General features: G+C 37.6%; 1 protein-coding gene across 3 annotated transcripts in view; it reads right to left on the bottom strand.

Annotated features, from left to right (window-relative positions):
• Positions 1 to 1,381: 1,381 nt before the first annotated feature.
• The window catches only part of C1H5orf34 (chromosome 1 C5orf34 homolog), a 33,777-nt gene continuing 23,389 nt past the window's right edge, over positions 1,382 to 11,769 (bottom strand). For all 3 annotated transcript variants that reach the window (XM_044232287.1, XM_044232297.1, XM_044232303.1), the window contains exons 11-13: positions 11,236 to 11,334; positions 6,489 to 6,529; positions 1,382 to 1,739 (exon numbers count right to left, since the gene is read on the bottom strand). In XM_044232287.1, the coding sequence (XP_044088222.1) occupies positions 1,546 to 1,739; positions 6,489 to 6,529; positions 11,236 to 11,334 (334 nt within the window). In that variant the 3' untranslated portion in view covers positions 1,382 to 1,545. The remainder of the gene's footprint in view (positions 1,740 to 6,488; positions 6,530 to 11,235; positions 11,335 to 11,769) is intronic.

Raw genomic sequence — 11,769 nt, 5'->3', positions numbered from 1 at the left:
TCTTCTTCCTACTTACAGTTTTTCAAAACAAGGGTGAGAGGGAAATCAAGGGCAGTAGTCAGAATATATTTTACAGTTGAAAGACAATTTTGTAGTAAAAAGTGAGATATTCATTTCAAGCACACTCCTAGGCCTCTCTCTCAGAACCCTAAAGTATGGCTCAGTTTCTCAGTGATAGAACTTTTCATTGCTTGTCACACCCTTGGCCTTTAGCCAGTGGAAAAGACTCAACTGAGATGGAAAATGATAGATATTTTAACCTAAATAGTTTAAAAGCTAATTAAAAAGAATACATTAACCACAATATGGGGTGCTTTTAGTCATGTTAAGGACAGTTTGTCTGTCTGAATGCTGTAACAATTTTACATTGCCTTTTTGGCAGCATTGTACATGTCTTATACTCTAAGCTTTCTAGAACTATTGAAGAAAACATGGATGGCTTCCTTCAGCCAAAACAACGAAATTGTCACAATTTTCTCTGTAGTCACCCTAAAGCCCAAAGGCACTGATTGATTTATACAACACATACTGAATGCCCGGTGTGCCAAACAGTATGCTTGGTAAGAGGCTACAGAATGACTTTATGGAGCTCAAGTTCTAGTGGAGGATCTAGACCACAAAGAAAAGTTGGATGGCTATAGTATGTGCTATAAAGGTAATAAATAGGGTGATGTAATAGAGACAAAGTAGGGGAGGCCCTTCTGAAGAAATGGTAATTTGTGCTGAAACCTGAAGATAGCAAGGAGCCCGGAGTGAGAAAGCTAACATGAGAACATTGTGCCCATTCAAATCATTGACATTATCACTTCTAATCTATGCTCTGCTTGCTTTGTTCTTCTTCTCCTTGCTTCCTGTCATGTCAAGAAACAGGTCTTTTCTAGAAATCGGAAGTTAATTAGAACATTTCTGCTATGTTGGTCTAATCTTGAAGTCCCTTTAGATGTGTGGTTTTGTGTTTTCCCAATAAACAGCACTAGGTTGCAATAAACAGCATTTCTGATGAGCTATTTTAGTTTCACATACTTGTATAGCATAAAATTTTTTCAGATGTTCAAAAGAAATGAAAATATGAGACAATTCAGATAAAATTTAGTCTTTGCTGAAGAGCTCGATTCTTAGCTTGAAGCAATATTGTGTATACTCTTTTGGTAGTTCTGTTGAAATAGCAAATGACCAAATGCACATGTTTCTGCATATTTAAAAAGAAAAAAAAACAACCTTGAGGATTAATAGTGAATGTTCCATAAGATAAAAAAGCAACTATAATTTTATAAAATGTTCTCATAAATCTGAAATCGGAAATTGTTCAAAATTCTAAAACACAGTTCTTTATTAATAAAGTACATTATAGATATTTTAAAATTTACAAGTTAGGTAACCTCCAAAGTTAAATATCATTTTTCATATAATCATCGCAAAGAAATAATATATATAATCGCAAAATACATAACATCGCAAAAAAGTAATATATATAATTTCTTGGCTTACTAATAATTTATACTAGTCACTTGAAACAACATCCTTAAGGTATATAATAATTGTTTTTCATCTTTTAGAACTTGATAGAAGACAGTCAATATCCTGAAGGATTTCAGAGGTTTTTTTCAATGCCACTGATACTCTCTTTTCATTAACTTCTTCCAGCAAGGTTTCTGGAGATTTTGATTCATAATGATCAGAAGACTGTTTATTTTTTTTGTTAGAAATCTGGTTTAGGATACCACTGTTCTCCAATAGCACTTAAGTTGCTTAGTTAAGGAGTTTTCCCCTACATTTTTCTTTATATAAGTACATTTAATTTCAGAAAGACTGGTCTTCATATTAAAATATTATTTCTCTGTTTGGAAGATCTCTAGGATTCATAATAGATCTGGTACTTCAGAATTTATCAAGATCTACCCCTTAAAGATGAGGAAACTGGTTCATATGTAAGAGAGGAAGAAAGGAAAGAGAGTACATGTATTTGAATAAAGGTTTGGTGATAGGAGATAAAAGAACTAAATCTCAACATTTCTTTAGGTGAAGAGTGATATGGGAATAAAAGAATAAAAGTAACAGTGAGGAATATAAATAATCTGTGCAGTGTATTCTTAAAAAATTTTTAAGAGAGGGATGTGGGGGAGGGGCACAGGGAGAGAGAATCTTAAGCAGACTCCATGCCAGCACAGAGCCTGATACAGGGATCAATCTCATAACCCAGAGATCATGACCTGAGCCGAAATCAAGAGCCAGACGCTTAACTGACTGACCTGCCCCACCCCCCCAGCCCCCCAGCCCCCCAGCCCAGGCACTGATAGTGGGCATGGAGCCTGCTTAAGATTCTCTCTCTCCCTCTGCCCCTCACCAGCATGAATGAATGAATGAATGAATGAATGATACAGAGTGGAAAGAAACCTGTCCTCTGATGCAGAGCTACTTTATTATTTGAATAGGATTACAGAAATATCACAAGATAAAAGAAATTAGATGAATGGGATAGGAATGTACAGAACAAAAGATTTCATAAGAAAAATTGGTCAAATTATATTCCAACAAATTGGACAACCTAGAAGAAACAGATTCCTTGAAACATACAACCTACCAAGACTGAATCTTAAAACAGAAAATCTGAACAGGCCTATCACTAATAAGGAAATTGAATCAGTAATCTAAAACCTCTCAACAAATAAGAGCCCAGGACCAGTTGGTTTCACAGGTGAATTCCAACAAACTTTTTTTTTTTTTTTAAAGATTTACTTATTTATTTATTTGACAGAGAGAGAGATCACAAGCAGGCAGAGAGGCAGGCAGAGAGAGAGAGGAGGAAGCAGGCTCCCTGCTGAGCAGAGAGCCCGATGCGGGCCTCGATCCCAGGACTCTGAGATAATGACCTGAGCCGAAGGCAGCGGCTTAACCCACTGAGCCACCCAGGCGCCCCCAACAAACATTTAATAAGAATATTAATCCTTCTCAAAGTCTTCCAAAAATACAAGAGGAAGGGATATGTCCAAACTCATTTTACAAGTTCAGCATTACCCTAACAACCAAAACCAGATAAAAACACTACAAGAAAAAATTACAGGGGTGTCTGGCTGACTCAGAAAAGAATACGATCTTTTTTTTTTTTTTTTAAAGATTTTATTTATTTATTTGACAGAGAGAAATCACAAGTAGATGGAGAGGCAAGCAGAGAGAGAGAGAGGGAAGCAGGCTCCCTGCTGAGCAGAGAGCCCGATACGGGACTCGATCCCAGAACCCTGAGATCATGACCTGAGCCGAAGGCAGCGGCTTAACCCACTGAGCCACCCAGGCGCCCCAAAAGTATACGATCTTGATCTCAGGGTCATGTATTCAAGCCCCACACTGGGTGTAGAGGTTACTTTAAAAAAAAATAATTTTTAAAAAAATGACAGGCCAATATCTCTGCTAAATATAGATGCAAAAGTCCTCAACAAAATATTAGAAAATGGAATGCAACAATACCTTAAAATGATCATACACCATGATCAAGTGAGATTTATACTAGGAATGCAAAGATGGTTCAGCATATGAAAATCAATGTGATACACTGTATTAACAAAATGGATAAAAATTATCTGATTATCTCAATAGATGCAGAAAAGTTCTCAACAAAAGTATAGAGGGAACTTACCTCATGATAATAAAGGCCATGTATGACTAGCCTAGAGCTAACATACTCAGTGGTAAAAAACTGAAAACTTTTCCTCTAAGATCAGGAATAAGATAAGGATGCCCACTATCGCCACTCTTATTCAACATACTGTCCTAGCCTGAGCAATTAGGCAAAAAAAGAAAGAAAAGGCATCCAAATCAGAAAAGTAAAACTGTTTCTATTTGTAGATGCCATGATAATATATACAAAAGATCCTGAAGACTCCACCAAAAAAACTCTCAGAACTAATAAATTCAAGGGCACCTGAATGGCTCAGTCAGTTAAGCGTCTGACTCTTGATTTTGGCTCAGGTCATGATCTCAGGGTTGTAAGATCGAGTCTTGTGTTGGGCTCCATGTGGGTGTGGAGCCTGCTTTAAATTCTCTCTCTCTCAGGGCACCTCAGGTCATGACCTTGGGATCAAGTCCTGCACTGGGTTTCCTGCTCAGTGGGAAGTCTACTTCTCCCTCTCCACCACTTGTCCTCTCATGCTCTCTCTCTCTCAAATAAAATCTTCTAAAATAAAATTCTCTCTCTCCCTCTTCCTCTCCCCCTCCTCTCTCTCTCTTAAAAAAACAAAAAACAAAAAACAAAAAAAACCCGGGACGCCTGGGTGGCTTAGTTGGTTAAGCAGCTGCCTTCGGCTCAGGTCAGGATCCCAGCGTCCTGGGATCGAGTCCCACATCGGGCTCCTTGCTGGGCAGGGAGCCTGCTTCTCCCTCTGCCTCTGCCTGTGCTCATTCTCTCTGACAAATAAATAAATAAAATCTTAAAAAAAAAAAAAACCTAATAAATTCAGTAAAGTTTCAGGATATAAAATCAATTTATAAAAATCAATTGTATTTCTATAACTAATAATAAACTATCAAATTAAGAAAATAATCGCATTTATAATTATATCAGGATAAAATACCTAGGAATACATTTAAACAAGGAGGAGAAAGATCTGTATACTGAAAGACATTTATGATGAAAACTGAAGAAGACACAAATAAATGGAAAGATATTTTGTATTCATGAATTAGAAGAATTAATATTGTAAAACTGTCCATGGTAACCAAAGCAATCTACAAATTCAAAGCAATCCCTATCAAATTCCAAAAGCATTTTACGAAGAAATAGAACAATCCTAAAATTTCTGTGTAACCATAAAACAACCCAAATAGCTAGAACAACCTGGTTTTTTTTCCCCCCCCTTTGGATTATTTATTTATTTATTTGACAGACATAGATCACAAGTAGGCAGAGAGGCAGGCGTGGGGAGAGGGGAAGCAGGCTCCCTATTGAGCAGAGAGCTTGATGTGGGGCTTGATCCCAGGACCCCAGGATCATGAGCTGATCCAAAGGCAGAGGCTTTAACCCACTGAGCCACCCAGGTGACCCTAGCCAGAACAATCTCAAGAAAAACAAAGTTGGAGGCATCATGCTTCCTGATTTCAAACTATATCATGAAGTTACAGTAATCAAAACAGTATGGCATGGGCATAAAAAAAGATATATAGATCAATGGACCATAATAGAGAGTCTAGAAATAAACCCACAGAGGCACTCGGGTGGCTCAGTCAGTTGAGCATCTGACTCTTGATTTTGGCTGAGGTCATGATCTCTGGGTCGTGAGATCGAGCCCCACACTGGGTTCTGTGCTCAGTACGGAGTTCTACTTGTCCCTCTCCTTCTGCTTCTCTCCCAGCCCACATGCTCTCTTTCTCTGTCTTTCAATTAAAATCTTTAAAAAAAAAAAAAAAGGAACCCAAGCATACATGGCCAATTAATTTACAACAAAGGAGCCAAGAATATACAATGGGGAAAAGATGGTCTCTTCAATAAGAGAAGTTGGGAAAACTGGATCCCTATCTTCCATCATACACAAAAATCAACTCAAAATGGACTGAAGACTTGAACATATGACCTGAAGTCATAAAACCCCTAGAAGAAAACGGGGGATAAGCTCTTTGACATCTGTCTTGGCAGTGATTTTTTGGTTCTGATACCTAAAACAAAGGCAAAAAAAGCAAAAATAAACAAATGGAACTGCATCAAACTAAAAACTTCTGCACATTGAAGGACACCATCAACAAAATGAAAAGACAATGTATGGAATCAGAGAATATATTTGAAATCATATATCTGATAAGAGGTTAATATGCAAAATACATAAAAAGCTCATACAATTAAACAGCAAAAAATTCCGATTAAAAAATGGTCAGAGGAACTAAATGGATATTTTCCCAAAGACCTACAAATTGTCAGCAGGTATATGGAAGGGTGCTTATTATCACTAATCATTATGGAAATGCAAATCAAAACCACAGTGAGGTATTACCTTATACTTATTAGAACGGCTATTATCCAAAAGACAATAGATAATAAGCATTGGTGAGGATATGGAGAAAATATAATTATATAAGTGAAAAAGTCTCCGTAGGAGACCTAACCCTAGTTCATTGTGCTTTGCCCTATTTAAAATCATTCAAAAGTATAAATATTGAGGGCCCCTGGGTGGCTCAGTGGGTTAAAGCCTCTGCCTTCGGCTTGGGTCATGATCTCAGGGTCCTGGGATCGAGCCCCACATCGGGCTCTCTGCTCAGCGGGGAGCCTGCTTCCTCCTCTCTCTCTGCCTGCCTCTCTGACTACTTGTAATCTTTATCAAATAAATAAATAAAATCTATTAAAAAAGTATAAATATTGACATGATGCACCTTCTATAGCTAAGATATATCTTAAATGTTATTCAAGAAAACTTCAGAATATATAATATAAAGCACAGACTCATGAATTAAGCCTAGAATGGAAAGGGAGTAATTATGCAGGACAATAAATTTGGTTTAAAGGATACAGTTAAACTTCTTTATTTTTTCAAGCTCAGAGGCCACAGACCTGTGCAAAAAGAAAAAGTAAGTTCATGATAGTTGTCTGATTCTTTTATAGCTACAATATTTCAAATAATCATACTTGATTTTTTTTCATAAAGTTTAGAATTGTAGATAGAAGAGCCCGGAAGTTAAGAATTCTCTTTATAGGGGCACCTGGCTGGCTCAGTCAGTGGAGTGTGTGACTCTTGATCTTGGGGCTATAAGTTCAAGCCCTATGTGGGTGTAATTACTTAAAAATAAAATCTTAAAAAAAAAAATTCTCGGGGCGCCCGGGTGGCTCAGTGGGTTAAAGCCTCTGCCTTCGGCTCAGGTCATGATCCCAGGGTCCTGGGATCGAGCCCCGCGTCTGGCTCTCTGCTCAGCGGGGAGCCTGCTTCCTCCTCTCTCTCTGCCTGTCTCTCTGCCTACTTGTGATCTCTGTCTATCAAATAAATAAATAAATCTTTTAAAAAAAATTCTCTTTATATTGGCTTTATTTAGCAATACATCAACTTGACTCAACCCATACTTACTTGAGTGCTTTTAATGAATAAGGAAAACGAATAAAAGTCCCCACCTCGAGGACTTTTAAATCAAGTACTGACATTTGAAGGTAATGGGCATTCTTGCTAAAACTCTTTTTTTTTTAATAACCCATTTTTTCTATTTATCTGAAACACAGTAAAAAAAAAAAAATAGGTACACTTTGGAAATTCAGTGGTACAAGGTACACTACCATAACCTGAGGGACATTGCATAGTTAATAAAGAAAGGAAATAAAAAGGGGGGAAAGTTTCCCTGTTTGAGACACTGTATTACCTAATTTTACCTGCTCAAACAGACCATTTGCAAATATTAGGTCAAAAAGTGCTAACATCTATAAAAAGGTAGCTTTCTCACTAAAATGCAAGAATTTAAAAGATCGGTATCTAACCAAAGAAAAGACAAAAGCAAACTAGAATGAAATCCTAGATATCACATCAAAAAATAAAATAAATACAATAAGCATAAAATAAAATCAGAGCTTTTTGTTTGGGCCTTCATATTCTGCTCCCTCTCCCATATGCTGCTGGAGTACCAGGCCCCATTCCTTTAGGAGCCTGTCCACCCCCAGGTCCTGTTGGCTATAACTTTTTAATACTAACCTGGCATAACCTCTGCTTTCCTCCTCAAAGTTTAGTCAAACTTTAAAAACCTACTAAAATTAGGAGTGCCTGGGTGGCTCAGTCAGTTAAGCAGCCGACCCCTGATTTCAGCTCAGGTCATGATCTCAGGGTTGGGGGGTTGGAGCCCTGCATGCTCAGTAGGGGGTCTGCTTGTCCCTCTCCCTCCTCCTCTGCCCCCTTCCCACATTCGCACATGTGTACATGGACGTACTCTCTCCCCTCTCTCTCAAATAAATAAATAAATCTAAAAAAAAAAAAAAACTAGTAAAATCCTATCACTTCTATGAAAGGAGTGCTCCCTCCTTTGAATTCCTATAGCCTTATGTTAACTAATCACATACTGATTTGCCAATACCTTCTCTTGAACTCTTTAATTTTCTGATCTTCATACCTAGATTGTCTTTTTCAGGAGAAAAGATGTTTTTGTTCTTCTTCTGTACTTTGCACATATAATGAGACCTCATTTATATGGAACTCTTCAGAAAGAGATAATTTTGGAGAGCTAAGCTTTTACACAGTTGAATTAAGTGTCAAAACACAGTAAGTCTTTCCTTCCTTCCTTCCTCCCTCCCTCTCTCCCTTCTTTCCTTCCTTTCTTCCTTTTTCTTTCCTTCCTTCTTTCCCTTTTCTTTCCTCTCTTCTCTTCCTCCTTTCCTTCCTCCTTCCCTCCCTCCCTTCCTCCCTTCCTTTAGAGAAGGAGAGGGTGGGTGGCAGAGGGAGAGAAAGAATCTTATGCAGGCTCCATGCCTAATACGGAGTCCCATACGGGGCTCAATCTCAGAACCCTAAGATCATGATCTGAGCCAAAATCAAGAGTTAAATACTTAACTGACTGAGCCACCCAGGTGCCCCAAAACATAGTAAGTAGTTCTTATTAAATTTATTGTGGAATAGACTACCTACTGTTTTCTTAAACACAATATACTAAACATACTAAACATTCTCTTCTCCTTGATTGGAATGGTTAACACGATGAACATTAACCCTTAAACCATGTTCCATAGAAACAGATATTGGAGCAACTGGTGCAGGGCAGAGGGCTAAATTTGTACAACTTCAGAAGACTCTTTTACGTGTGTGTTCTTTCTTTTTCCTCATTAAGCTAGAATGAAATATGAGTAGTGGACACAGCTAGGAAATAGTGTAACTCAACTAGCTCTCTGCAAAATTAATGAGGACTTTAGTATCTAAAAGATCTCTCTATTCGAGTCTCTAGAATAGTCTTCACAGTTCACAAAGGGGTATAGAACTTGTCTTCTTACTGGCTTTTCTACAGTGGGACACATACACCTCCTTGTCAACTTGCTCTCTTTCCTTGTACTCCAGCCTATGGATGGAGAATGAAAGAGATCTCGCAACACTTTAAGCATCTGTGGTGAAGACTTGGATATGATTTATTCCAAAGCCTGCTGATTCTTCATCATTGCAAAACACTTTTCTCCCCCTACACAGGACATATTTTTCTGGCCATAAGCAAACAATACAAACTACCTTTAATGCTGTTGCTCATATGATGAACCAACTTCTTGTGAACTATCTGCTGTTCAATGTTTTGACTAGCATCCCTATTAAAAAGTTGAATCAGTAAATTAATAATAGGAGGTGAGTTGGGAAAAAAATACTGAAATGAATTCTGGTAGCTCTTCATGGTGCAATCCGTTCTCTGCCTTCAACCCCCCTTCCTTGACAAGAAAACAAATCACGGTGGCGATGTCTTGGGCTTTGCGAGGGAAATGGAGCTAGCTACTGTCAGGGGCTGCATCTCCTCTCTCTACTCTTCCTCGGTTCCTCTGTTTTTCTGCTGCTCCTCGCTGCTTTCCCCCAGAGCTACTATCACCAGTATGCACTTCCCTCAAGCCCTCACTTTTCATCTGTTTCAACAGTTATCCTCTTCAAAGCCTTCCTATGAAAAGGCTAGCATCTTGAAACCTGGCAAGCTGAGCAATGATGAAGTGACCAATCTTATAGTCATACACAATTTCCCTTTCATCCCAACTACATTTTTTTGCCAGCTACTTGGGCAGCTCTTCTGCTCCCAAATGGGCTGTAGCTGAAGAATGGAAGATCTGGAAAGCTGAATCCTTAGGATACCTAGGATGTAGATGTTAGAATAACATTTACTGATTTGACTTGTACCTCTTTCTCTAAGTAATGTAGGAAAAGGTGATAAGAATCGGGCTTAATGTTTATATTTTTTTCACCATGCAATGCTAAGATACCTTACAAACTACCTTAAAGCTTCCTAAATTATTCCTGGAATCCCTCTTTTCCAACACAGGCTTCCTCCACTATCCAAAAGTACAGAGTTCCTATGAAAACTATCATACACTGAAATGGCATAAAGTTGAAGAACAATTACCACTAATATTTATGGACAAATTTTTGACCTTTCCCACACCCAAAAAATAACCTCTCTTAGGCCTTTTTTTGAGACCTGAGGACTCACCTTGCTGATGGATGCACAAAATAAATTGAGAGAAAGCACAGAGGCTCCCAGGCACAATCAAAGCTCTGGCGGCTTGAAGCTGAGCGGCTGAGTGTAGTTCTCAGGGAAGGAGCTCAGAGTTGCCACTCTCCCGGCTCGGGGTACAAGCTGCCTCTCTAAGAGTTCGCGGCAAAATACCGAATGCTATTTTCACTTTTTGCCTTTTTTCTTAAAACCGAAAATCATTTTTGGATTTCTTTTGGTTAGCAAAAACAGGTACATACCCCCGTCCAAGTACTAACGGGGCCCCACCCTGCTTAGCTTCTGAGATCAGACAAGCTCAGGCGTGTTCAGCGTGGTGGGTCCGGAGAAAACCGGGAACAAACTGATGGAGGTCTTTCGTACAAGTGCAGAGGTGTAATAACACAAACTTTCGAAAAGCGGGGGATTCCTGTGTACTCGGATTATCTGCTCAGTGACACTAACCTTCCTAATGACCTTTCTGCCATTCGTTCTACTTAGGAACTAGTAATTCCATCAAGTCTGAGCTCCTCTACTGATCACAAGATCCATTCCTATCCATCGAACAGACAGCATCTGCTCCATAAAAACTGTTTTCTTCCTGTCTTCACAGGACAAAATATGTTTTTTACCTCTGCCCTTTCTCTCTCCCTGAAATGTCTTAACTTCCCTAAATATTCCTTTGAAGCCCAATCCCCTGCACACTGAAAGGTACACAAGAGGGACTAAAATACTTTATTTGTTGATTTTCCAATTAATATGGGAGAGGTAATTAATATGATAGAAATGATTTCAAAATCAACTTTTTCTGAAAGTTTATTAAGTTAGTCAACATTTTACTTCTCTTAATATTACTAAAATTTTTTAATACACCTTTAAATTTTTCCATCAAGTTTTCAGGATGAATTTATCACATTAAAGGAGTCACACATTTTGATATGAAATTTTCAATGCAATTTTCTGACCTTCAGATAAAATATGGTGAAATGTAACAAATATCTGATTAAAGATAAATTATTTTCAAGCTTAAGCTATCAGGAAGTCTTAGAGTTTACCATTTGATGTTTTTAATTTTTGTGTCTCTCCTACACAGATGAAATTTAAAAAAAATATACATACCAGTTTTCTTCAACAAAAGAAGATGAAGGATGTGTGGGCCTCTCTCTCTGACTAGTCTGGATCAGTCTTCTGCACCATGATATAACTGCTGTCACATATCTAGGTTGAAAACATTAAAAGAAATATTTGAAAAATAAGCACGTGTAATATTTATAAAAGCATTTTTTAGAAAGGAAAAATTATTAAGACAATTTGGGGGAAAAGGATAAATTCCCAAGTGGGCAATTTTTTGAATCTTTTTAAAACGAAATGGAAAAGGCAAGTTTTTTTTCATTATTCATCAAGGATAAAATGATTTACTCATAGTCATGATTAATAAAGATGAGATTTAAGAATCAGAACAAAGTGATACTTGGATTTCACTCAAAATTCAAATTTAAATGTCTAAAGTCTCCTTTTAGTTTTACAAAGTAAAATGAGTTTCATTATGTTTTATAATGAAAATGTCTTTACACATTAAGACAAGTGAGCATTTGCTTTCTAAAATTAAAAAAAAAATAAAGAAACCCACCAAAAATAAAAAAATAAAATTTA

The sequence above is a fragment of the Neovison vison genome, chromosome 1, assembly GCF_020171115.1.
Source record: "Neovison vison isolate M4711 chromosome 1, ASM_NN_V1, whole genome shotgun sequence".
Lineage (NCBI taxonomy): Eukaryota > Metazoa > Chordata > Mammalia > Carnivora > Mustelidae > Neogale > Neogale vison.
Note: the sequence above shows the minus strand (reverse complement) of the source record. Positions and strands in the feature narration are given on the sequence as shown.